The following is a 23745-nucleotide window of genomic DNA, read 5'->3' on the forward strand; positions in this document are numbered from 1 at the left end:
AACATTACAATATTTAGATTTTTTTTGTTTATAAAAAAATCTAAATTTTTTGATTTATATGACTGGCTTATATAAAATAATAATGGGAAGAGACACACACACACACACACATATTACAGTATTACTGAAGAATGTAATCCTGTAGAAGACATGGCTTGACTGCACTTACTGTACTACTAGCTGCCATTCTCATAACCACTTTAGATACATGGCTTTTCTACTTAGCAACTCATCTACACTATATGATTTGATTGTAAAATGGTGCATTTTTGTCTGTAATCATTATTGGGCTGCTATTCACATATGGTTGTATGTCTCTATTTTCATCACTTCAATAACAAAAACACATGCATTCACTTTTCACGTGAATGCATAGGGGAAGATAGTTGCTCTTACATCAATAATTTTTGTAATGAAAATGATACTGAGTAGCATTTCAGAAATTTGTTTTAGTGAATCTGGTTCGATCAGTAGACATTTCCAATTTATAAAAATATCACCAGTAAAGAAGATGATACTTGTCAGTGGTGCTTATATCAAATGGCAGCAATCTTGTTTCAAGATGGTGGATCAAAATAAAAATATCTCAGCAGAACACCCTCATGCCCACTCATAAGGCCTATAAATTTTCTTTCAATCAGAATGTAATCCAAAGTGTTCCCAGTAGACTGTACCTATAATTCCAGTGGTGGTCATCTTGTTTTAAGATGGTCATTTTAAATAGTTTTCCAACAAGGGTATACCTGATAGGTGTGTTCCTCCCACTCTCTCCCCCAAAAAGTATAGTAAATTTGGCTGGATCAAACGGTAAGCATGGATAGCTCAAGTAAGTAATGACTGTTATCTTGTTTCAAGATGACATATCAAAATAAAAATACCACCAGCAGTGTGTCCCCATACCCATAAGACCTGTAAATTTTGTTTCAATCAGGCTGTAGATGGGTTTCAAATAGATTGCACCTATAATTTCAGTAGTGGCTCTCTTGTTTCAATATGGTGGTTCAGAACAGAAGTGTAGTCATACTACCATGAGAATGAACTCAAGGTCACCATCAGGTGCAGTCTGTTTTAGAAGTAAAGGGCTAATATGATGCCTAGGGTACTTACTTTTAGATTAATTTTAAACAGAAGTAATCATATAAATGTATAACAAAAATAATGTATAGTCTAGTAAGAGTGTACTTGTCAGGTGTAATCTTACACCCCTTCCCCAAGGAGTGTTGTAATTTTGATTGGGATTGGCATGAGTTCTAAATGGGTGGTGTATATATTGAATGGTGGCTATTTTCAGGATGGTAGATAATTAAATTATCCCTATCAGAGTACTCAAGATATCTCACTCCCCAGTGTGCATGGGTAACTGGTTTCAATGAGGCCATAAACAGAAATGCTATTAAAATGAGGGAAAACATGCAGGTTTTTGAAAGTAGACTAAAAAATCTGACAGTTGATGGACATTTTCTTGGGAAAAAAAAAAAAAATATATATATATATTTTCACTACCAGTGCGACAAACTTGCAGGAGGTGTAGGGGGCACAGAGACGAATCGGAATCACATATCATTGCAGGGTCCGAAATGCCTTCGTCATGCGGTAGAGGACGTTGAACAGGAGGTTGCGTGAACATCCTGCTGGAAGTCAGCATTTGCGAACCGTTTCTGTTGAAGAAACCAAGTAGCAAAAGTCCTCCGGAGTGGATAATCTGCAGGCTCCAATGATTGGATGCGTTGCAGATGGTATGAACTCATTTGATTTGTTGACAGTATCCTCCATACAGTGGATTGGGAAATACCCAATCGTTGGCCTATCACTCAAGTACTCGTACTCGGATTGCCTTCTGCAAGACGTAGGACATTCTCCTCATTGTCTGGCGTCCTCGTCATTCACTCTCGATTCATGGTACCTCTCGTGAAACAACCAGTCTCACGTAACCGTCTGTGCACACGTGCCAAAATCGTATGATGAGGAGCACGCCTGTGCGGGGAACGTTCCTGGTACAAGCGCAGAGTGGCGTGCCCATTACAGTCCGCAGCTCCATATGCGAGGTGCATGTCGGCCAGTTCAACGCTTGAATACTCGTCCATCCTACTGCCTCGGGGAACCGGTTTGCAAATGCTGACTTCCAGCAGGATCGCTGTTCACGCGACCTCCCGTTCAACGTCCCTTCTGCACAAAGGCATTTTGGACCCTGCAATGCTATGTGATTCCGATTCGTCTTTGTGCCCCCTACACCTCCTGCAAGTTTGTCGCACTGGTAGTGAATCACCCTGTATATATATATATATATATATATATATATGAGACTGTTAAATGGTTAATGTAGCAAAAATATTGTACTTTTAATGAAAACTGGACAAATAACTTATTTGTTGGGACTGTTGAATGGTTAAAAATGTACTTTTAATGAAAATTGGACAAAACTTTTTGTTGAAGTGAATGGCACACACACAACTATGGGATTGTTTAAAGTCTGTTTCAGTTATGAAAAAAATTCAACTTTATGCTTCACCACTCCATAAGGCATATATGATGTCATGAGAAATTCCAAGGCAGCCTATGATTATTCAAGATTACCATTTTAAGATGATCTTTGTGCATATAGCAATTGGTATTTTTTAAAAAAATTCGCTGTTTAACATCATGATTCAACAAGCAACCAACCAAGCTACGTAATCAGGTAACTTATTTTACTTTGTTACCTTTACCTAAATGTTTTGTTAAAAACATGGAATTAAGCCTTTATTATAATTATAGAATTATTAAATGTAACTGTTATGTAATGTAATTGACCTTTTCTGGAGTACACATAAATCTACATTTTTCATGTGTGTAAAATATGTCATGTAGGTCTGTGTTTGGAAGGTCACTTCAAACAGTATCTGTTGACATATGAATTCTTTTGAAATTTTCTCTATATGTGCTACTGCCTTATTTATGTTTCCAGCTAATTCTATATGCAGGCTATAATAGATGATATCATGAAAATATCTTTGAAGAGTAGGAAGAGGAGAAGATTGCCTCTATTGATCTCACTTGTGAAATTTAGGCTTATAAAAGCCAAAATTGAGAAAATTTTCACAATTTGGACCCAGAAGTTGATAAAAGGAAATCTGGTGATACAGGTGTTTTAAATAAATTTCTTGTGATTTCTGGTAAGATCCTAAAGTGGATCAAAGACTGGCTAATTGAAAGGAGAAAAGGAGTGGTAATCATGGTCATTCTGAAGAGGTTCCTGAGGTTACAGTGGAATCCCCCTTCTTATTTCTGATTTTCCTCACTAATATTGACGAGGGTATTTTAGGGAAAGCATCGAGGTTTGCTGATGATATAAAGGGAGGTAGGTAGGTAGGATGGTTAACAATCATGACCAGTATATGCTACTTCAGAATGACTTAGTTCAGTTACACATATTGTCCAAAAGATGGCAACTGAAACTTAATCCTGCTAAATGGCATGTTTGCATTTGGGAAAAAATCTAGGGTGACAAGGGTAAAATATAGCCTAGGGGACATGATAATAAAGGTGGTTTAGAACAAGGAAGATTTAGTGGTTATAATACGAGCAGATGTGAAGTTTTCCTTGCAGGGGAGCAGGCAGCAAGAGAGGCCAAGGGTGTACTATCAGTGAAGAACCTTTACCAGCAGGAAGAAGGATGTTACTATTCACCTTCACAAAATATGACACTTCATTTGTAATGTTGTATTCAGGTTTGGATGCCTCACCTAAAAAGGGACATAGAACTTCTAGAGAGGGGGTCCAGAGAAGACCATTTAGATTGGTTGTGAGCACTAAAAGCATTTTACTTCCTTAGAGGGAGGGATTTTCAGTTTGGCAGATGAAACTGGAACAAGAGGTTAGATCTCACAAAGTTCACCCTTGTGAAGTGTGTTGTTAATCATTGGAATAAATTTCTTCATAAGGAAGTTGCGACAGAGTTTGACAAAGTTCAAGACAAAATTGAATAGTTCATTTTTACAAATGGACAAATTGTGATTAGCTCAAGTTTTTTTTTTTTTTTGTCTGATGCAGAATAAATTCATCTCCTTGCACCATTTGGCCTGAATAATATTATTAATGTAATAGATGTAAAAAATACTGTTACATTAAAAAAAAGCAGGTAAGAGTTTTTAATTTAATTTTTTAAATATTTTTATTAGATTTTTGATAGTAATTTTATTTTTGTTTTGTTGGGCTGTAAGGTCAAAATAACAATTTAATATTTAAACACATTGTTTCAGAAAATTTTAATTTTTAAAAAAAATGTCATTATTCCATGAAAAAACTCACTATGCAGAACTTGCTTCTGTTGGAAATTCACTGAAACCCACATACATTTGGAAAACTCACTGGGTTAATAGTTTTTCATTTAAACGTGTTCTGCAGTTGATTTTTAGAGTTTAGTGGTTTCCAGTTCCTATCCCTGGTCAAGGCTATGAAAAATGCTTTAATTATATAAGGAGAGAAATATATGAGCAGTAATATTAAAAGTTTATTATTATATGCTTGAGAGAAAAAAGGCAGACTTGAAAAAAATCATTATTTCATGTTTTCTAGTGATAGCAGTTTCCCCCGTCTTGGACAAATGATAGTAGATTATGATCCTCCACTTAAAAAATTATCTGAAGAGTTTATTCCTCATTCAAAGGTAACTACAATACTAATTTTATTTGAAAATATTATCAAGGCAAAACTATCGTGTTTATATAATTATAGTAATTTTACTTTTTTGTCTGTTGAAATTTTTATGTATTCTTAATTAGAAAAAAGTTCAATACATTCATGATTTTCCAAATCCCAAGTATCCAAGATTTTGTGTTATTAGTAATAATTCTTGAGTGTACACACAACAGACACATATACGCACACTTAAAAAAAATCATGCCAAGAGAAAGCTATCACTTGTTCCTATAATTATGGTGGTTGTTTTTTTTTTATTTTCTGTTGGAATTTCTGTGTATTTGTAATTAGAAACAAGTTAGCTAATATACACAGTGCATTAAATTACAGTGCTTTAAATTTTTTTTCTTAAATTAAATGATTTTTTCATTTTCTGTGATTAATAGAAATGAAAAGTAAATATAGTTAATAAAACTCTATAGGTTTGTGTTTCCTAAAATTAGCCATTTAGTTTAATTACAACTGTGTACTATTTATTACTCGCCTTCTGTGTTACCCCCCCCCCCCCATTTTTAAGTCTCTTTTCTCTCTGTATATAAGTATTTCTTCGTAAGCAATGTCACATTCACGAGTCTTGCGTAGCAAGACTCGTGATCGTGAATGTGACGAAATTCGCAGATTAAAACTCCATTTAATGTGTGAATTTCTTTTTTCCATACAGATTGTATGAAAAAAAGAAATAATAATTGTTGGATTTCTATCTGTGATTTTAATGAAATTTGGTTTAGCTCAACCACTGGAAGTCCCTTTGTTCCATGCAGACAGACATTGTGAAAACAATAGGCACTGTGTGTGCGTGTGCGTGCGTGCGTGTGTGCGTGCGCGCGCGCGCGTGTGTGTGTGTGTGTGTGTGCGCGCGAGAGAGAGAGAGAGAGAGAACTACACCTAAAAAAGTACAAAGTACAATGCAGTTGTGATTTCCCTAGTCCCAGGTATCTGAGATCTGTTATCTACAGGAACTCTTAGGTTTAGAAAAAAATGCTATCCTCCCAAAAGTATTCTGACACACTAATAATATAGAAGAAAGTGGATGTTTATTAAAAAAAATTAACAACATTGGCTCACATTTGGTCAAAATGATTGTGTGGAAAACGTTTTCCTGGTGAAATATGGCTCCATTCCTTCTTTATTGCAGTTGCCAACACAGCAATCAAAGTTGGTCGTATAGGTCTAATCCAGATCAGAGCTCCAGGATAGCCAGGAACTTTGATTTTTCTTAGACCAGGTGCTTAAAAGCTTGGCTTTGTTGGACATGCCAAAAAATGGAAAATCTCATTTTATAATATTGCATAGAGTTGTCCAAAATATTAATACGTGATGTGACATTTTGACCAGTGCTGCTGCTTCCGAACTTTTCATTTGACTGTAGTTGGTAGCATTTTCCAAACCCAAACTTGTTGTTTTATAGGAATTCTTTTCATTGTTGAATTCTTCTCATACTTCACAAATGATGGGTATGGCACCATGGCCACTGCATGTTGCTTTTGTTGGCATTATGGGGAACTTGTGAACAGCTTTACTCCCATTGCAAACCAAATTATCCATGCGTGTGAATACTGCCTGTACAAAACAGTCTTGACTTGGCGCATTATGACCTTAGCTGCCAATGCACCTTAAAAAACTAAATCAATCAATCAATCAAACAAAACAGTGCCCGTGTTTGTGAATAATCATCTTAACATCAGGAACTTCACTTTTTGGTTTTGTAGGGATGCTTTTGGGGGCCAGACATTATCTCTCAGTTTTCATGATCCACCAGATTGTTTAATTGTTGTGACTGCTGACTGCTGTCACCCTGAATAACCTACAGAGGTAGCTTGCAGTAATTAACAATTCACTGGCTGAAAGAAAACTTTTTATAATCCACTCTGAATCTCTTTCCCCTATTCTGGTATATCCTTTATAAGAGTGAAATTTTCACCAAAGCCACATAGATCTCGATCCCCCCCCCCTCATGGTGCTTACTTACTAAGCTCTGCAGCCCACATATGTGAAATATTTTCTCATATGGGCACCCTTTACCAGATCTCACCTGTTTTTGAACCCTTTCAAAAAGCTCAGTCTTTTTTCAAGTGGTCTCCTTGCTTGGACTCAGCATTCCAACTGCAGGCTTACAATTGCCTTATCAAGTTGGCTGTACAATCCTTGATTGTACAGGCCAACAGATGTTACACTGTTAGAAAAAATAGTGTATCATGATGTGCCAAGCATTGCACTGTCTAGTAAATGACATTGCTGGACATCACCATACCTTTGAATTTCCCTAAGGAAAAATCAGTTTGATCTTTTGGTAAATCCTGCTTCACTCTGCATTTTGCTGATAGCAGAGTTAGAGTATGGTAACAACATAAAGCAATGGACCTATCATGTATAAATACAACACTATAGTCTGATAAAGGAAGTATATTGGTCTGGAACACGTTTTTCTGGAAGTCCATATTTTAACATTATTATGGATTAGGAACCCTTCATCCTCTCATCATGTTGGCTGCCTATCTCTCATATACAACAATTATTTCCAGCAGTATAATGGACCATATTATCATGCTTAAATCTTGTTGGAAGGAACATTATAGGAGTTTCTCTCTTCTTCATTGGCCATCCACAGTTCTCAGTTTGATATAGCATGTGCGAGATTGTAGATTGTGAATAATAGCTCATCATAACTTTCATCACCTTTATTATGCTGCATATATTTTTTCTTAAAGACTCATTTATTATAATAAACTTTCCTGAAAGTATTCTTTATTATTTTCTGAAAACAAACTGAACCAAATTGAAAACTTCAAGGATTTGTATTCACAATTCATATATATTGTTATATACCTGTTATTTTTATTGCCTTATAACAAAGCTGCTACATTTTCATTAGTCACACACTGTAACTCTAGTCACAATGTGTGACTAGAGTTACACAACTCTAGTCACACACTGTAAATGTTTTCATCATTACTCTGAGTGACAACAATTTGAAGCATTAGTTTTGGCATAATGCCACACAATGTTGAAACTGAAATACACTCATCACGTGTGACCACTAGTGGTGCTAGAGAAGAAGGGTAAGGGATTATAATGGAGAAAATTTTGGAATTTTACATTATGTATGTTTTTGGAAATTCTACAGAAATTCCAAGTTAATGTTCACAGTTGTAAGCAAAATAGATGCGTTTGTTCTCTACATGAAGGAATATGTTATAATGTTACAAGAGATCCAGGAATTCAAGTTGTAAAAAAAGCCTAAATGCTGCTCTACATTAAAGGATCAGAATGTTTTAGTTTTGAAGTTTTCAGCCTTATAGTAACAGGTTTGTCTTTTGGAGATCTAAAAAAATATTTACATAATATTAAACAAGAACAAGGTAGGAAAGGTTTTATTATTATTTCCCAATATCGTCAAGGATGTTGGCGTCTAAAGAACTTAAGGACAGCATTCATATAAAGGTGACCATAAACATTCATCATGTTATCAATAGTGGTTCTAAAGAGCATTGCATGTTAATTAAAGGACAATTACTTTAGAATTTACTGTTTTACTTTAGAATTAAACAGAGTGGCCACTAAATCTTTTATAGTTCAGTGTTGAAAAGTTTTTAAACTGTTTTACATTACTAAGAACTTTATATTCCAAGCAGTTTTGTAAAATTATTCATGCATTCTAAATCTCCCCAAATTGTTTATGAAGAAATTACATTAGCATTACTTTGTTTTCTAAAACAAGACTTTAACATTTTAGAAAACAAAATAAAGCATTACTTTGTTTTCTAAAACAGGACTTTTTATTTCTTCTGTTTAGTTACATAAAAAGTAGAATCACAGTTCACTCAGGTAACTGGAATGTGTTTAGTATTAGATGGAAACCAATGACCAGGCATAGTGAGACAAAATTATTAAACAGATATTGTTTCTTAAGTTTTTAAATTAAAAGAGATACTTGGGTTTTCTGTCCATGAGTTAAAGTGTGTTTTTACTGCAGAGTTGTTGAGACTTTGATTTTAATTGGAGAAAATTTTAGTGAACACAAGAGTTGCAACGTCCAACAAGATAACATCAAGAGGGCCTAGCATTGTGAACCATTGGCATCCATTGTACAGAAATTGCAGTACTGGCCGGTGTGCATAGGTTGGCATACTGCCAGAGTGTTACCAGAAGTTATTGAAATCCATAAGACAATTCATTGCTGTGTTGCTGGCAAAAGGGGGATTTTATGTTATTTGGCCTGATGTGACTGTGGTCAATGTGAGTGCAGTAGTATGTACATTTGAGTTCATGTGACTACTAAATATGGTTGATGATAGCATTCTTGCCAAATAAGTAATAGGAGAATCCCCTGATTTTTGTCGTTATGCCAGAGTGTAATACAGAACATAATAGCTAGATGTACCTAATAAAGTGGGCACCGAATGTAAACTGCTGAATGTTATAAATGTCATTGAATATTCTTAAGAAGTTTCTTTTCTAATGACAATTTGTGAATAATAACTATAGATTTGTTTGGATGTATTACTAATAGTTAATTTGTTTATATATAGCTCTTATTTCAAGCCCTGATGTCTTTGCAACAAGTTTTTCCAAGGCGCAATTTAACAGTAGATGACTGGCGGAAAAGTCAAATGCTAAGTTTAGTGGCAAGCCCTTCCCAAATGCTGAATCCTGCACAAACAGAAACGGTAAGCATCACATACAGTTGTCAGTAAACAAATTTTAAATTTCAAGTTAATTTGAATAACCAACTTTTTTTCTTTTTTTTTTTTTTCAATCTCTGTCCTGATTAAGACTGCTTTATTTTACTTTCATTTTTACTTTTATCAAAGTTAAAAATTTGAGAGATATAAGCTTATTCTTATATAAAAACTTAAAACAAAAAGTGAAGAAGAATCAGAAAGACAGCAAAAAAGATGTCCAGTAATTATTCTACGTATTTCCCATAGTAAAAATCATTTCCTGTTTGACTTTTTGGATCAAATGCAGATTGGTATCTCTGTCTTAGCTCATATTTATCCATGGAAATAACAGCTTTTATGGGCCTTGAAGTTTTTATATGGCTCTGCTAAATATGTACACCTTTGCTTGGATAAATTACCAGTGAACATCACTGAAATCATAAAACACTTGTTTAAGAAAAGGAATGTGCTTGTTTCATTATTTTAAATCCAAGGTGTGTATTTCTTTGCTGGCAATCTGGTATTGGTGTCATTTCTTCCAAATCAAACCAGGATTAGATTTGGAAGAAATGTCTACAGTGATTTGACTTTAGGAAGCATAAGAAAATGTGATAGGTTTTGTTTCACAATATGTAATCCCCACCTCCAAGCACACATACTATTTAATACTTAGCTCTTTTACGACTATTTTTACACACTACTTTTACTGTTTTTGCACTCTGTTCATTCAGTGGTAACTTTCAGTGCCCTTCAAGAAATGTTTTTGTTCTAATTTCACTATTAAAAATTCAATAAATTTCATTTGAATAGAGTAAAAATAACTGGGTAAACCTAACATCTGCATGCTTTGCAACTTAAGGAGTAAGATTTTCATAAAAAACCAAGTTAATATACTAAGAAAAAGGGTCAATTATAGAAAGCTTGTAATTTGTATCAGCTGCCTAATCTCAACTTGCCACATGCCCTAATAATTATCATCAGCATGGGTTTTAAATGGCATCTCCTGTATTTAATGATTTTTATGCACAAAGCACACAAAAGGGCTGCCTTCTATGATCACAAAGTAACTGTACTTTGACAGTGACATTTACGATTTACACAGTATACCATGAAATTATAATTATACACTTTGCTTCTGTGGTGAAAATGCCTGTTATGATAACCTCAAGAATGTGTGCAGCTCCTGTTTTACAGAAAGACAGAATTTGAAATATGATTGTGTGCTCATACTATCATATTCATTTCGTCATTTGTAATGATATAAAATTGCTAGAAAAAAAAAAAAAAAGGCTCTTTTAAAATTTTGATTTGTCAAACTACATCCATAGCTGTGTATAAGAATTAGCTTGCCAAGTCAGTTCAGTTTCCAAAGCTGTGTATAGCCTAAAGCAAGAAGAAAATACCCCCCCCCATCTCTCAGTAAAAAAATATTGTTGCATGTGACTATATGGTACAATTTTAAAAATAGAGTGATTTTAAAATAAAAGTTAGTGTGATAAATCAGAAATGAATATTTATTTATTATTATTTTTTTTTTCATGTACTTGCCAATTATACGAAAATTTTATTTTCAGATGCCTTGTGAATATTTGTCTCTTGATGTTATGGAAAGGTGGATTGTTTGTAAGTACCAGTTTAATTTTGAGTTATTTTATTGTAAAGGGCATAGAAACATTAAATTTTCTTAATACTTTTAAGTTACATCTCTCAAGATGGTGATTCTATTTTCTCAGTGAAGATTCATTTCAAGAAAATGTACTTTCATTAACTTGCATAGTAATGAAGAACATGGATTAATATAAAGGCATATTTATTTATATTATTGCCAAAGAATTTATTTTTGCTATACTTTATTTGAATTGCTAACCATTCTCTCTCATTAGCTGTTTTTAAAACTTCTGATCTTGTCTTCTGATCATGTCTACCAGCTAAGAAATACTGAGATTTATTGCTTTAACAAGCAGGGTCCAAATATAAAAGTGTTTGGAAATGAATTTACACTCACCCTTGACTTATCATAAACCATATAAAGTAATTTAAAGCTAAGCGTAGTAATTCTTAAATGATGTAACCTTTTTGGTATTCAACCATTGAACAGCTAGATCACGTCATATAAACTTCTCTGTTTTTTTTGTTTTTTTTCAATTTTCAGATTAAATCCACTATGCCACCAAGAGTTTGAGAGCATTGCTTTAACCTAATTGTACTTATGTGGGGCAAGACTAGACATCCTTGTTTTCAATGATTGTTCTGGTGTTTGAGAGTTTCTTTTTGGAATGCATAAATATCAGTAAATGTTGATATCTGACATGGTGCTACTTTGAAACAGGTGATTAAAATTTTCATTACGGTGATTGTAAGAGAAATAAGGAGGATCGAAGGGGAGGAGTTAGTTTTTTTTGTATATTTCCTTGCATCATTTAGCAAAAGCTAAATGATGCAAGGAATGAACTAAATGAACCAATGAATCATGATCCATTCTGATTAGGAGGAATCAACATTTAACTATCCATGAAGTTTCTAGTGAAATTAGCAAATTCATGGTCAGTTTCTTATGGGATACCTTAGTTATTTACTCATGTCAGTCATTTCCATTCCAAATTTGAGTATATCTATATACAGGGTGTTTCAAAAGTGATGATCAATAATTTAAAGGTGAACTGTACAGACTGCAATATGCAGAAAAAGCCTAGTAAACATGGGTCCTTAAGTGAATCGTTTTCTAGATATTGCATATTCTAGTTGGGATCCACCACTGACTTGTTTGTTTAGGTTAGGTTATGCTCATTCTCTTCCTTTCCCCTTTCTCAATGCTAGAGACGTGCTGGCATACTAGTACTTGTCAAAGGATAGTCAACATGGAAAGAGGTTACAGCAACGAAGAGTATGCAGACATGCACTTCATGTATGGTAAAGCCAATGGCAGTGCACTCGAGGCTGCTTGTTTGTACCAAGAAGCATTTCCCAACTGAAGTCAACCCAACAGGTGCACATTCATCAGGGTACATCAACGCCTTAGAGAACATGGGCACTTTGCACATGGAGTATGAGCAGGTAGGCCCAGAAGCCTAACACCTGATGTTGAGGAAAAGGTGTTAGAAAGAATAGAACAAAATCCAGGAATTTCGACAAGGAGGGTTGCTCTGCAAGAGTGTAGTACTGAGTCATAGGTCTGGAGGTCTCATTTTAGGAAGGATGTAGATTTGCTTGAGGGTGCACAGAGAAGGGCAACAAGATTGGTGAGGGGAATGAAGGGCTTCTCTTACCAAGAGAGGCTTAAGTTCTGCAAGTTGCAGTGGCTGGAGACTAGGCACCTGTGAGGTTTTTTTTTTTGTAGTTGTTGGCGCATCGGCTTCTGTGGCCATAATGCACCTCCCAAGGTTTTTGCAGTACTTTGATCCGAGCCTGAGGTGGGATTCAAACCCGCGACCTTTGGGTTGCCAGGCAGGCATTTTAGCCACCCGGCTAGCCCGGTGGGCTACCTGCGAGGTGATCTGGTTGAGGTGTATAAGGCCTTGAATGGGTTGAGCATGTTGAATTCTGATGGGATTCTTCCACTTGTTCAGATTATGAACCTAAGGGGGCATAAATTCAAATTGAGGAAAGATAGATGTAGAATAGATGTGCGGAAATTTGCCTTTAGCCAGCGGGTGGTTAATTTCTGGAACAAACTTCCATCTGTCATTATGGAAGTTGATAGGTTAAATAAATTCAAGGAGGAACTGGACATACATTTAGAGGGAATGGTTGTGTGAATTTTTTTTTTTTTTTTTGGTTGATGCTACATTAGCTCATATGCTTGCTTTATTGCATCACTGCCACGATTACTATTACTATAGCCATGATTACTATTACTACTGTACCCCTACCGGCATGTACAAGGTCTCAGTAATACAGACTACCCTCCTAGAGTGCTCCCATAGTGGCAGATCTTAATGGAAAATGTGCATTATCTCCTAAACAATTCATTTGTGGCCCGATGTTCACTGGGACTTTTTTGCTTATTTAATTTGTACTCTTCACCTTTAAATTATTGACCATCATTTTTGAAACGCTGTGTGTGTGTGTGTGTGTGTGTGTGTGTGTGTGTGTGTGTGTGTGTGTGTGTGTGTGTGTGTGTGTGTGTGTGTGTGTGTGTGTGTGTGTGTGTGTGTGTGTGTGTGTCTTCCATGCTATAATAAAGAATGATATGTAAGAAGGGCATATGATTGAAAATTCAAAATGAAAAGTATTATTTCTCAGACTATACATAACCAAATTAAACGTTTTTGTTTTTGTTTTTATTTATTTTTTTCATGACATATGATTCACAAGATACAGATTAAAATAGATGAATACTTGAATTATATATGTGGACATAAATATTTTGAGTTATTAAATATTGAGTTATGTTGTTATCATATTATTTTAAATTTAATTTAAAAATTATGTGGGGAATCATTAATTAGATTTAAAAATAATAATTTTTACATGAAGACAACAAGGAATCTTCATAGCAATATTTAGTATTATTGCATACATTAGTTTTGAATGAAATGTTGGGGAGTGCTCAGGTTTTTACTCCTTATACTTTATTATATATTACTAAAGATAGTTTTGTCTATTATAATAGAAGACTCACAGGCAATACTGGCATGTAGAATTATTTAGTTTTAAGTTGTTTTTTTTTTTCTATAAAATGTAATGTCAAATGTTCTTCAGTTTGCATAGTATTTTTTAATTATTTATCTTTTTCTCCTTAGTTGGTTTTACTTTAATTCATCAGTATTTGAGCCAACCTCCGGCCCAAGAACTCTTCCAGGGAGCGTTGCATGGAGGATGGGTGCACACTTTGTTTCGTGATGAGGTGTTGCAGACACATTCCTATATACAGCAGTTCTTTGAAACATTCAAGGGGTATATGTTATTGATAAAATTTTTGTTTTTGCAATATGATAAATGTTTTAGATTTTATGATACTTTTTTAGTATTGAAAGTGCTTAGCTGAAAGTTATGAAAATTAAATCTGTTTCTGATCTGTGCTGATCTGTTTAAGTTACTTTCAGAATGCAAATCTGTTTAAAATAAACTTCACTTTTTGATATTTAGTTGTTTTCGTGATGTGACTATCCCATCATATAATGTTCCAGTGCTGAAATCCATTTGTTCTGCTATTTTTCATTTGTCAGTTTATTATTCTATTTTTATATTTGTCTATTTTACTTGAAACTGTCTTAAAAGATTTTTCAGTATTACTACTGCTCCAACAGCTAGTTGCAATGGTGAAATTAAACAATTCATCAGTTTATTGTTTATAGTAAAGCAAAAAAGATAAAAAAATAATAATAATAAAAATAATAGCCAAATTGGGGCTGTGTGGTGCATATGAAGGTTTCATTCAGAATATACATTAGCCAGATGTAGTAACCACTATTCTGCATGTGCATGTTTTGCATATATGGAATACACAGGAGACAGAATTGCTACATTATACTTGTGTTATCAATATATGGTTATTGTCGATATGGCTACTTTGGAATTTTAATTTTGAAAGCAATGTAATTTAAACCCATATCTTGTTGATTCTCTCTCTCTCTCTCTGTGGTTGTCTGTCAAAGGGAGGTCAGAAGAATTTTGAAAAACCTTGATGCCAAGAAAGCGCTTAAGATTCTTTAAGAAAATTAAAACTATGACATTGGTTAGTGCATTTGCATTATTATTACATTGTTTAATATCTTAGGCAAACAAAGTTTGTACATTGGCATCATTATTGTAACATCTCATATTGTGAAATTTTTCATGAGACTTCAAATAAGTAATTCAAATAAGTAATACTTTGCTATTAGAGAAGACTAATGTTCTTGTATGGGTGAACTCTTTTATTCCACACTCCATCTTAAAATCTTGTCCTTTATCTGAACCCTGGTTTTCCAATAAATGTTCTAAGGCTGTTCAAGAGAAGAATGTTGCATATCGTAATTGGCTTGTATCCAAATCTCCAGGTTCATTTACTGCCTACACCAATGCTCACAACAATTGTAAAGCAGTTATTAATCACACCAAACTAGATTTCAAACAGGCTAAGAGTAGAAAACTTGCTTCTTGTCCAAATGGTAGTCGAACATTCTGGTCGCCAAAGCTATTGTCCGCAACTTTTGCCCATCTCTATTCCTACCTCTGTGAAGACAAGATGGTTCTATTGCCACTTCAGCCAAAGATAAAGCTTGCCTACTAGCATCCTACTTTTTTTCCAACTGATGTGTTGATGATCTTTGTAAACCACTACCCACCATTCCCAGTACACACTATTCAGTGTCTCCTGTGGTTTTCCATCAGAAGGATTTTGATGATAAGACAATCTTGATGATAAGAAAGCTCTAGGTCCTGATGATATTTCTCCACTTATTTTCAAAACCTACACTCCTGAACTTACTCCTGTTCTGCATCACCTTTTTTCATTTTCTTATTCCAAAAGTGTTTTCCTTCTGCTTGGAAATTTCTCATATCCAGCCAGTTCCTAAAAAGGGTGACAAATCCCTCCCATCTAATTATCTTCCCATTGCATTTACTTATACCCTTTCTGAATTAGGCGTCTCCATAGCCAGGTGGGAAGGAGCAGTAGTGCGCAGCACACGCTTCTTGATTAAACCGGGGTTCGAGCCTGTCACCATCAAATACGGAGGATGTGGAAAGGTCAGGAAATGACCACCGCATATCCTGGAGCAATATGGCCTTAGTTGCTAATGCTCCTAAAAACCAAATAACAACATTTCTGAATTAATGTTGAAATCAATTAATCACCAACTCTTAAACTATCTAGAAACCTTCCATCTGATCAATGATCGCAAGTATGGATTCTGTCGGTGTCAATCGACTAGTGATATTCTGGCCTGTGTTATCCATCTATGGACAAATTCAATAGAAAAGTTTGGTGAAACTCAAGTACTTTCTCTTGACATTTCAAAGGTTTTTGATCATGTTTGGCATAATGTCTTTTAAATAAGCTTCCATCTTATGGTTTGCCAACTGTTGTAATTGGGTATCCAGTTTTCTCTCTGACCACTCACTATGGGTGATAGTAGATGGCTCTGTCTTCTTACTTCTTCACTAATGCTGGTATTCTCCAAGATTCAGTTCCTTCTCTCACTATTTTCCTCTCATATATTAATGATCTTCCATTGATGAGAAATGCTATCCATAATTTTGCTGATGATAGCACATCACATTCTACTTTCCAGTTTGAGAAGCATTGCCCTGCACAAACAGCATCAATTTCTTGAATATCCACTACCAATTCCTTAAATGCTGTTCTCCATATAATTTTCCAGTGGGGCAAAGATAACTTAATTAATTTCAATCCTTCTAAAACTCAATTCTGTCCTCTGCTTTGCAAAAAGCATTCTTCTGTTCCTATGCTTCTCCTCATGATACTCAGATTTATAGACAAGATCACACATCTCTATTACGGATTACCCTGATTTCTAATCTCCCTTGGCATATGCATATCACAAATATTGCTTCCTCTGCACTTAAAAACTGGGTTTTCTCTTTTGCTCTCAGCAATACTTTTCTTCTGAACAGCTACTCTCTGTATAAATCTCAAACCTGACCTACCATGGAATATTGTTCCCATATAACCTCTCTCAGGCTTCTAGATTCCATTTAAAAGAGGGCAGTTAGGTTAATTAATGATCTACTTCTTTCACAGTCTTTCCATTCTCTGGCTCATAGATGTTATAAAAAAAGCTGCATCCTTTTTTTATAGATACTTCCATGGGCAGCGTTCTTCCAAATTAGTTTCTATAATATCCCCCCCCTTCTCTCTCTCTCTCTCTCTCTCTCTCTCTCTCTCTCTCTCTCTCTCTCTCTCTCTCTCTCTCTCTCTCTCTCTCTCTCACACACACACACACACACACACACACACACCAGGCCAAACACATGCCATAACCAGTCAGCATCCTTTTACTGTCCAACTTCAGATGCAATCAGAACCAGCTTTTCTTTCTATTTATTGTTTCAGTTTTATGGAATAACCCCACTTCACACCTATTTCCTGAAAATTACAATCTACAGAAATTTAAGTCTGTCTTCTCTCATCTTCTTAAACTTCATCCCCATGTGCAGTACTAAGTACTATACACCGATGGGCCAAAACATTATGTCCAGCAAGTCGTTATGCAAATCGAAGAAACTGCAGGTGAACTGGGCCACATGTGCGGGTCAGGACACAGTATAAAAAACACCTGATACTGAGCTCCATTAATCAGTGTTACTCGTGTTCTTCAGATGGGAAGGGCAGCGGACTTAAGCAAGTTTGACAAAGGCCAAATTGTAATGGCCAGACGATTGGATCAGAGCATATCCAAAACGGCACGACTGGTGGGGGTGCTCATTGTCAGCCGTGGTTAGTATCTATCGAAAGTGGTCTGAGGAGGGAAAACCCATGAACCACTGGCGAGGTGTTGGACGACCACGGCTCATCGATGCTCGAGGTGAGTGAAGGCTCTCTTGGGTGGTATGTGGCAGCAGAAGGGCGACTGTGGCGCAACTTTTCGGTAATTGGAATGCTGGTAACAGGAGTAATTTTTTTTTTTTTTTTTTTTTGATTTGGTAGTTGTTGGCACATCGGCTTCTGTGGCCATATTGCACCTCCCAAGGTTTTTGCAGTACTTTGATCCAACCCGAGGCGGGAATCGAACCCACGACCTTTGGGTCGCCGGGCAGGTACTTTACCCACTCGGCTAGCCTGGTCGGCACACAGGAGTAATGTGTCACAACACACAGTACATTGAACCCGCTGAAAATGGGGTTGCGTAGCTGTAGGCCGCTCTGAGTGCCCATGCTAACCATGGTTCACCAGTGACAGTGCCTACAATGGACATGCGAGCATCAAAACTGGACCTTGAATGATTGGAAGAACGTCATCTGGTCCAATGAATCACGTTTCCTGTTTTTCTGTTGCATGTGGACGGCCAGGTACATGTTCGTCGTTTACTTGGGGAAGTGATGGTGCCTGGATGCACCGTGGGATGAAAACATGCCAGTGGCGGTGGTGTCATTCTTTGGGTGATGTTCTGCTGGGATACCCTAGGTCCAGTCATCCATGTGCTGGGCACTCTGACATCTACCATGTACCTAAATATCATTGCTGACCAGGTGCACCTTTTCATGGCAGCGACCTTCCCCTCTGGCGGTGCTGTCTTTCAGCAGGATAATGCGCCATGCCACACCACCCAGATTGTTTGAGACTGTTTCACGGAACATGGGGAGACTTCCAGGTATTGCCCTGGCCTCCAAATTCCCCAGACATCAATCCTCATCGAGCAACTGTGGTTTGTGGTGGAACAGCAACTCCAATCTGCGGCATCTCGACCCCAGACCTTACAGGAGTTAAAGGATCTACTGGTTATGTGTTGTGGTACCAGATACCACAAAACACTTCAGAAATCTTGTAGCGTCCATGCCTCGCTGGGTATGAACTGTTTTGGCTGCACGTGGAGGACCAACATCATATTAGGTAGGTGGTCATAATGTTTTGGCTCATCGATGTAAGTTCTAATACCTTTCATGTTTGGGAGTTTTCATTGAAAAAAAAAAAAGTTTGACTTGTTTACAATGGGCAGTTAATGGAATAAGTGGGTAAAGGAGTAGTGCAGAAACATCTTGATGGGAATGCTGTTATATAGCAATAGCAACAACAACACAGATTTGTGAAGCAGAGGTGTCTGACCAGTCTGATTAGCTACTCTGGGATAGTCACAAAGGAACTGGATGTAAAAACATAATATTTTTTTGTCATGATTTACTTGGATTCCAGTGAAGCTTTGTTCCTTTTCCACATGATTGACTGCTGTAGAAATTGGAGCACTGTGGCATTACGGGCAGGTTATTGCTATGTATAAAGGGTTGGTTAACTGGCAGAAAACCGAGCATCCCTCAGGATTCTAGGTTGGGCCTGTTACTGTTTTCAGTGTATTAATGATGATGAAGGCATACAGATTTAATATTTACATTTTCTGATGATACAAAGGTTGGTGGGGGGACAGTGAGGGAAACGTTAATGACAGTAATGAGGGTATTCTGCTCTAACAAGACCTGGATAAATTATGCAGATATATGCTAAAAAGTTGGAAATTGATAAATGCAAGGTGCTTCATTTGAGTAACAGCAATCACAAAATAACACTAATTAGTTTGTACCACACTGAAGGTAGTGGAGAATTAAAAAAAAAAAAACATGGGGTAATTATACAAACCAATGTGAAGTTCTCTGAGCAGTGCATAGGCTGCTACAACTACTCATGGGACTCTTAATTTTATACAGAACTATTTCAGTAGAGACAAAGCAAATGATTGTTTGAAAATAATAGGCTGTGTCTTGAGTAGTCCATACAGGTTTGAAAGCCTCATTTTAGGACAGGTATGGATCTGTTAGAACTAGTTCAGAGAATGGCACAAAGTGGTATTCTTTCCACGAAAGTCTTCAGTTCTGTAAATTGCAGCATCCGGAAAGATACACAAATGTTTAATGCTTGAAATGGATTGGATAAACTAAATGCAGATGGCATCTTTACTCCTTCTGGGATGACTCCTTCAGATATTTTAATACACAAGGGGATATAAATTTAAATTAGATAAGGATGGTTGCAGGATAGATACACAGAAATTTGCTTTCTGCCAGAGAGTAATTGGTGTTGGAATAAATGCTATGTGTTTTTGAGAAAGAGGGTAGTTTGAATAAATTTAAGGAAGGATCAGATGGATTGTTTTCAGGGATATATAGGTGGGGTAAGTGGGTTTTCTTTGGGGTTGATGATGTTGTTAACTTGCTTTCTTGCATGAACTTGCCTCTACTAATACTGAATTGTTCTAAATTGTTTTATGAAGTTTAAGTTATACTACACATAGATCTTGTGAAGCTCAAAAACAAAAGAGTGCAAGTAAATTTCTGTTGGATCCCAGGACATGCAGGCATTGAAGGTAATGAAAGTGCTGATCGAGCAGCAAAGAATCCTACAAATACAAACTTAAGGCTTTACAAAGTTCCACATTCCGATTACAGACCTATCATAAAACAGATTCTCCACACTCAGTGGTCACAAATGTGGCAAAATGAACCAAACAATAAACTGTTTCAAATAAAACATGAACTTCGGCCATGGAATTCAAGTCTTCGTAAGAATCAGCATGAAGAAGTCATTTTAACCAGACTGCGCATTGGACATAATCATCTAGCACACCTGTACTTACTCACTAAATCAAATCCTCCAGTATGTCTTCACTGTTCTTGTCAACTTACTGTAAAACATTTCCTCATAGAATGTCCACAATACCACATGGCGCGACAATCAGCCTTCCATCTCCCTATAAATATTCAGGATTCCCTGACTATCACAAATCCTAGGCGATAACAACATTGAAAATATATTTACTTATTTAAAACTAATAGGATATTTTAACCAGATATAAACCATAATTAAGAAACGTCAACGTCATTGTCACATAATACTGTAATAGATAGGCTGTGCCTATCTATGGCCAACGTTGCCTCTGTGCCAAAAAAAAAATCCAGCAACAGCCAACCAACTACACATAGTAAAATACTTCTTAATAAATTTTAAAGAAAGAAATAGGACTTGAAGTTGTTAATTCAAATTCTGTTTACTTGTGATTTTATTCTTATTTATCCACCAGAATGTTTATTTGTTGAGTTTCAGTTTCAGGTATTTGTTTTTCTGCTTAGTTAATAAATGAGTTCTAAGTTAAAAGCTTGTTCATATGTGGTGAGAAGAAAATCGTACAAAGAAACTATAAAAGACTATAGAATAATCTGTTCATTGATGAAAATTGCATTTCTGTTATGAACCATTTATTGTGAAAATTCTGGTTTTGTTTAGTATTCATATGTATATACTAATTGATTTTGATTATGTAATAGTTTCATATTTTTAATAATTGAAATGCAAACATATGGAAAATCAAATCATAAATTTAATTTTAATGATAATAGTTTAATTTTATTTACACTTCCTTTTGCTAAAGAAAGTATAAATTGAGGTGAGATCAAAAAGTTTGGTGACTGAAGTTATATTTGGGAAATGAAGCCTCCCAGCTATTCAGATATATTTCCTTCAAAATAGTTTCCTTGGCATTTTATATACTGATTCCGATGCTTTTGCAAATTCTGGAATTGATAATAATTCCTATATCATGTTCCTAATAATTTCAAATCTGTCATTGCAAATGTGAACTTTCAAGGGGGCTTTAAGCTTAATGGGAAAAAGAGAGAGAGAGAGAGAGAAAGCTAAATCTGGTGAGAAAAGCATCACACAATTGTTATAGAACTGTTTTGTTATATTCCTGGTGTGCTGTTTGACTGAGCAGGACAGATTCATAATGAACAGTACAGTGTGAATCAAAAATATAAGCATGATCTTCACATTTTATTTAGATTCATACTTTTTTTTGGGCCTTGGAGAAGATGGAGTCTCAATTTTTTCCATACACATACGATTCATCACTAGTAATGACAAAGAAACAAAGCTTGTGTCAGCATCAGCATGATGGAAAAGAGATCCTTATATGCAAGGTAAAAATTTGGCTGAAACATGTCACATTCTCAAATCTTGTTAAAACTGATTGACTTGTCCCATAAAAAAATATCACTTTCACTAATAACATTGCAGATAATTAAACATTGATCACTCCTGATCATATCACAAAAACAAGTGATTGAATAATTGGTTTTTGAAGTTCAAGGGCAGCCAAAGGGTGAGGATTACATTTGATGGACAAGTGACCTTCTTTAAACTTTGTGAACTACTGAAAAATCCTTGAATGACTTAGGATCTTCTCCAAAAGCTATTTTTAACACTTCATGGGTTTTGTTAGACTTTTCCCTAATTTGATGCATTTCTGCTCATTAAAATCACTTGTTTTAAAATGTAACAAAATACATAAACACATTCAATTTAATGCATGTTAATTAGAACTGACTGCAAAGAAATGAGTGAATTTTGAGTTAGTAAGTCAAGATGAGTCACTGAACATGTTACAATAGGTTACAATTTGTGACGGTGTTGCAACTTCAAGATAGAAAGTTAGTCCCTGAAATTTTTTGATCACCCCTCATACAAACACTCTTTCTGATCTAGCTTTTGATTCTGATAATTTCATTTCCTTAAATTTAGGTATAATAAAAGGGTATCTGAAGTAAAAGATTGTTATAACTATGCATTACAAAATGCGTAAGTATTTTATTTTATAAACTTTAATTCATATTTTAATTCCTATTTTTATAAACTTTAATTTATATTTATATAAGTAAACTTGCGACTGCATTACCAAATGGAAATTAGGTATGAGAAAGAAAAATGCAAAAGAAAAACATTCTTCAAAAACACCAAATGGGTAATGGAAAATTATACTACTAAAACATGCTAAAGGACAAGGTAGTCCTCTGGTGTGTAAAAGACAAGGAAGTTAAAATTAGTAAATTATTAATGTATACAAAATTTGCATATCAGTTATTTAAATTAATAAAATAGAATAAAATTTAGTTTTTTTCAGTAATGCAAAATTGCTATTTACAGATATATCTCCTCAGTTGTGGAATTAAAACTTAATTTGTAGCCTGATCTCATTTAGCTGTTAATTAGCCTTATGAGAATTTTGTTTGATCCCTTATGCCTTTGTAAGATCTAGGTTACTCTTGCAGATGGAATATAATATTCAGAACAATTATTGTAGCATTTGTTAATAGTTTGGTCTTGAGGATGATGACACAGCAGTGAATATTCATTCACTGTAATAGTGGCTTGTGTTGTTGCTAGAGTTCAAGCATGGCTAGTTTTGCCTTCCAGATACAAGAAGCTATGAGGTGGGCCTAATATCAGTTTACCAAGAAGTAATTTGTAGTTTAAATCTTGAAGTCAATTTCATGTTCATATTACCATATGAACGCTCAGCCGAGCTGAACATTCTGACTTCTTGCCAGAAGCTGGGATCAAAGGGGCTCGAAGTTGGAATCATGTGTAGAATCTCTGCTGCTGCGGTTTTTTCAGATACTACTATATTCAAGCAGATTCTTCCTGAATGCGGCATATACACTGCAGAGCTGCACACTATAGAGTTAGCCTTGGATCACATAAGAACTTGCCAGTACCAACAGTTTATTTTATATTCTGATTCTTTGAGCTTATTATTAGGCTTTATTAATTTGAGATAAAATTCTCATCCAGTCCTGGTTAGTAGAAGATGCACACTTTCCCTCTGAACGTGAATTCGATGTCTGCTTCTGCTTGATCCCTAGCCACAGTGGGACTAGGGGAAAGGATTTGGCCAATACTGCAGCCAAATTAGCAATTTTCATGAATAATCATGGATTTTCAGGCTACAGGCTATAAATAATACAAAATTATGGAATGTAC

The 23745-nt window shown here is 35.5% G+C and overlaps 1 protein-coding gene across 5 annotated transcripts in view; it reads left to right on the forward strand.

Moving 5' to 3' along the window:
* Hem (Nck associated protein 1 Hem) overlaps positions 1–23745 on the forward strand; it is a 244909-nt gene that overhangs the window by 49346 nt on the left and 171818 nt on the right. For all 5 annotated transcript variants that reach the window (XM_090373716.1, XM_090373719.1, XM_090373718.1 and 2 more), the window contains exons 6-10: positions 4555–4645; positions 9207–9344; positions 10913–10961; positions 14081–14234; positions 22507–22563. In XM_090373716.1, the coding sequence (XP_090229842.1) occupies positions 4555–4645; positions 9207–9344; positions 10913–10961; positions 14081–14234; positions 22507–22563 (489 nt within the window). The remainder of the gene's footprint in view (positions 1–4554; positions 4646–9206; positions 9345–10912; positions 10962–14080; positions 14235–22506; positions 22564–23745) is intronic.

Source organism: Mastigoproctus giganteus, chromosome 5, assembly GCF_048544385.1.
Source record: "Mastigoproctus giganteus isolate SK-2022 chromosome 5, ASM4854438v1, whole genome shotgun sequence".
Taxonomy (NCBI): domain Eukaryota; kingdom Metazoa; phylum Arthropoda; class Arachnida; order Uropygi; family Thelyphonidae; genus Mastigoproctus; species Mastigoproctus giganteus.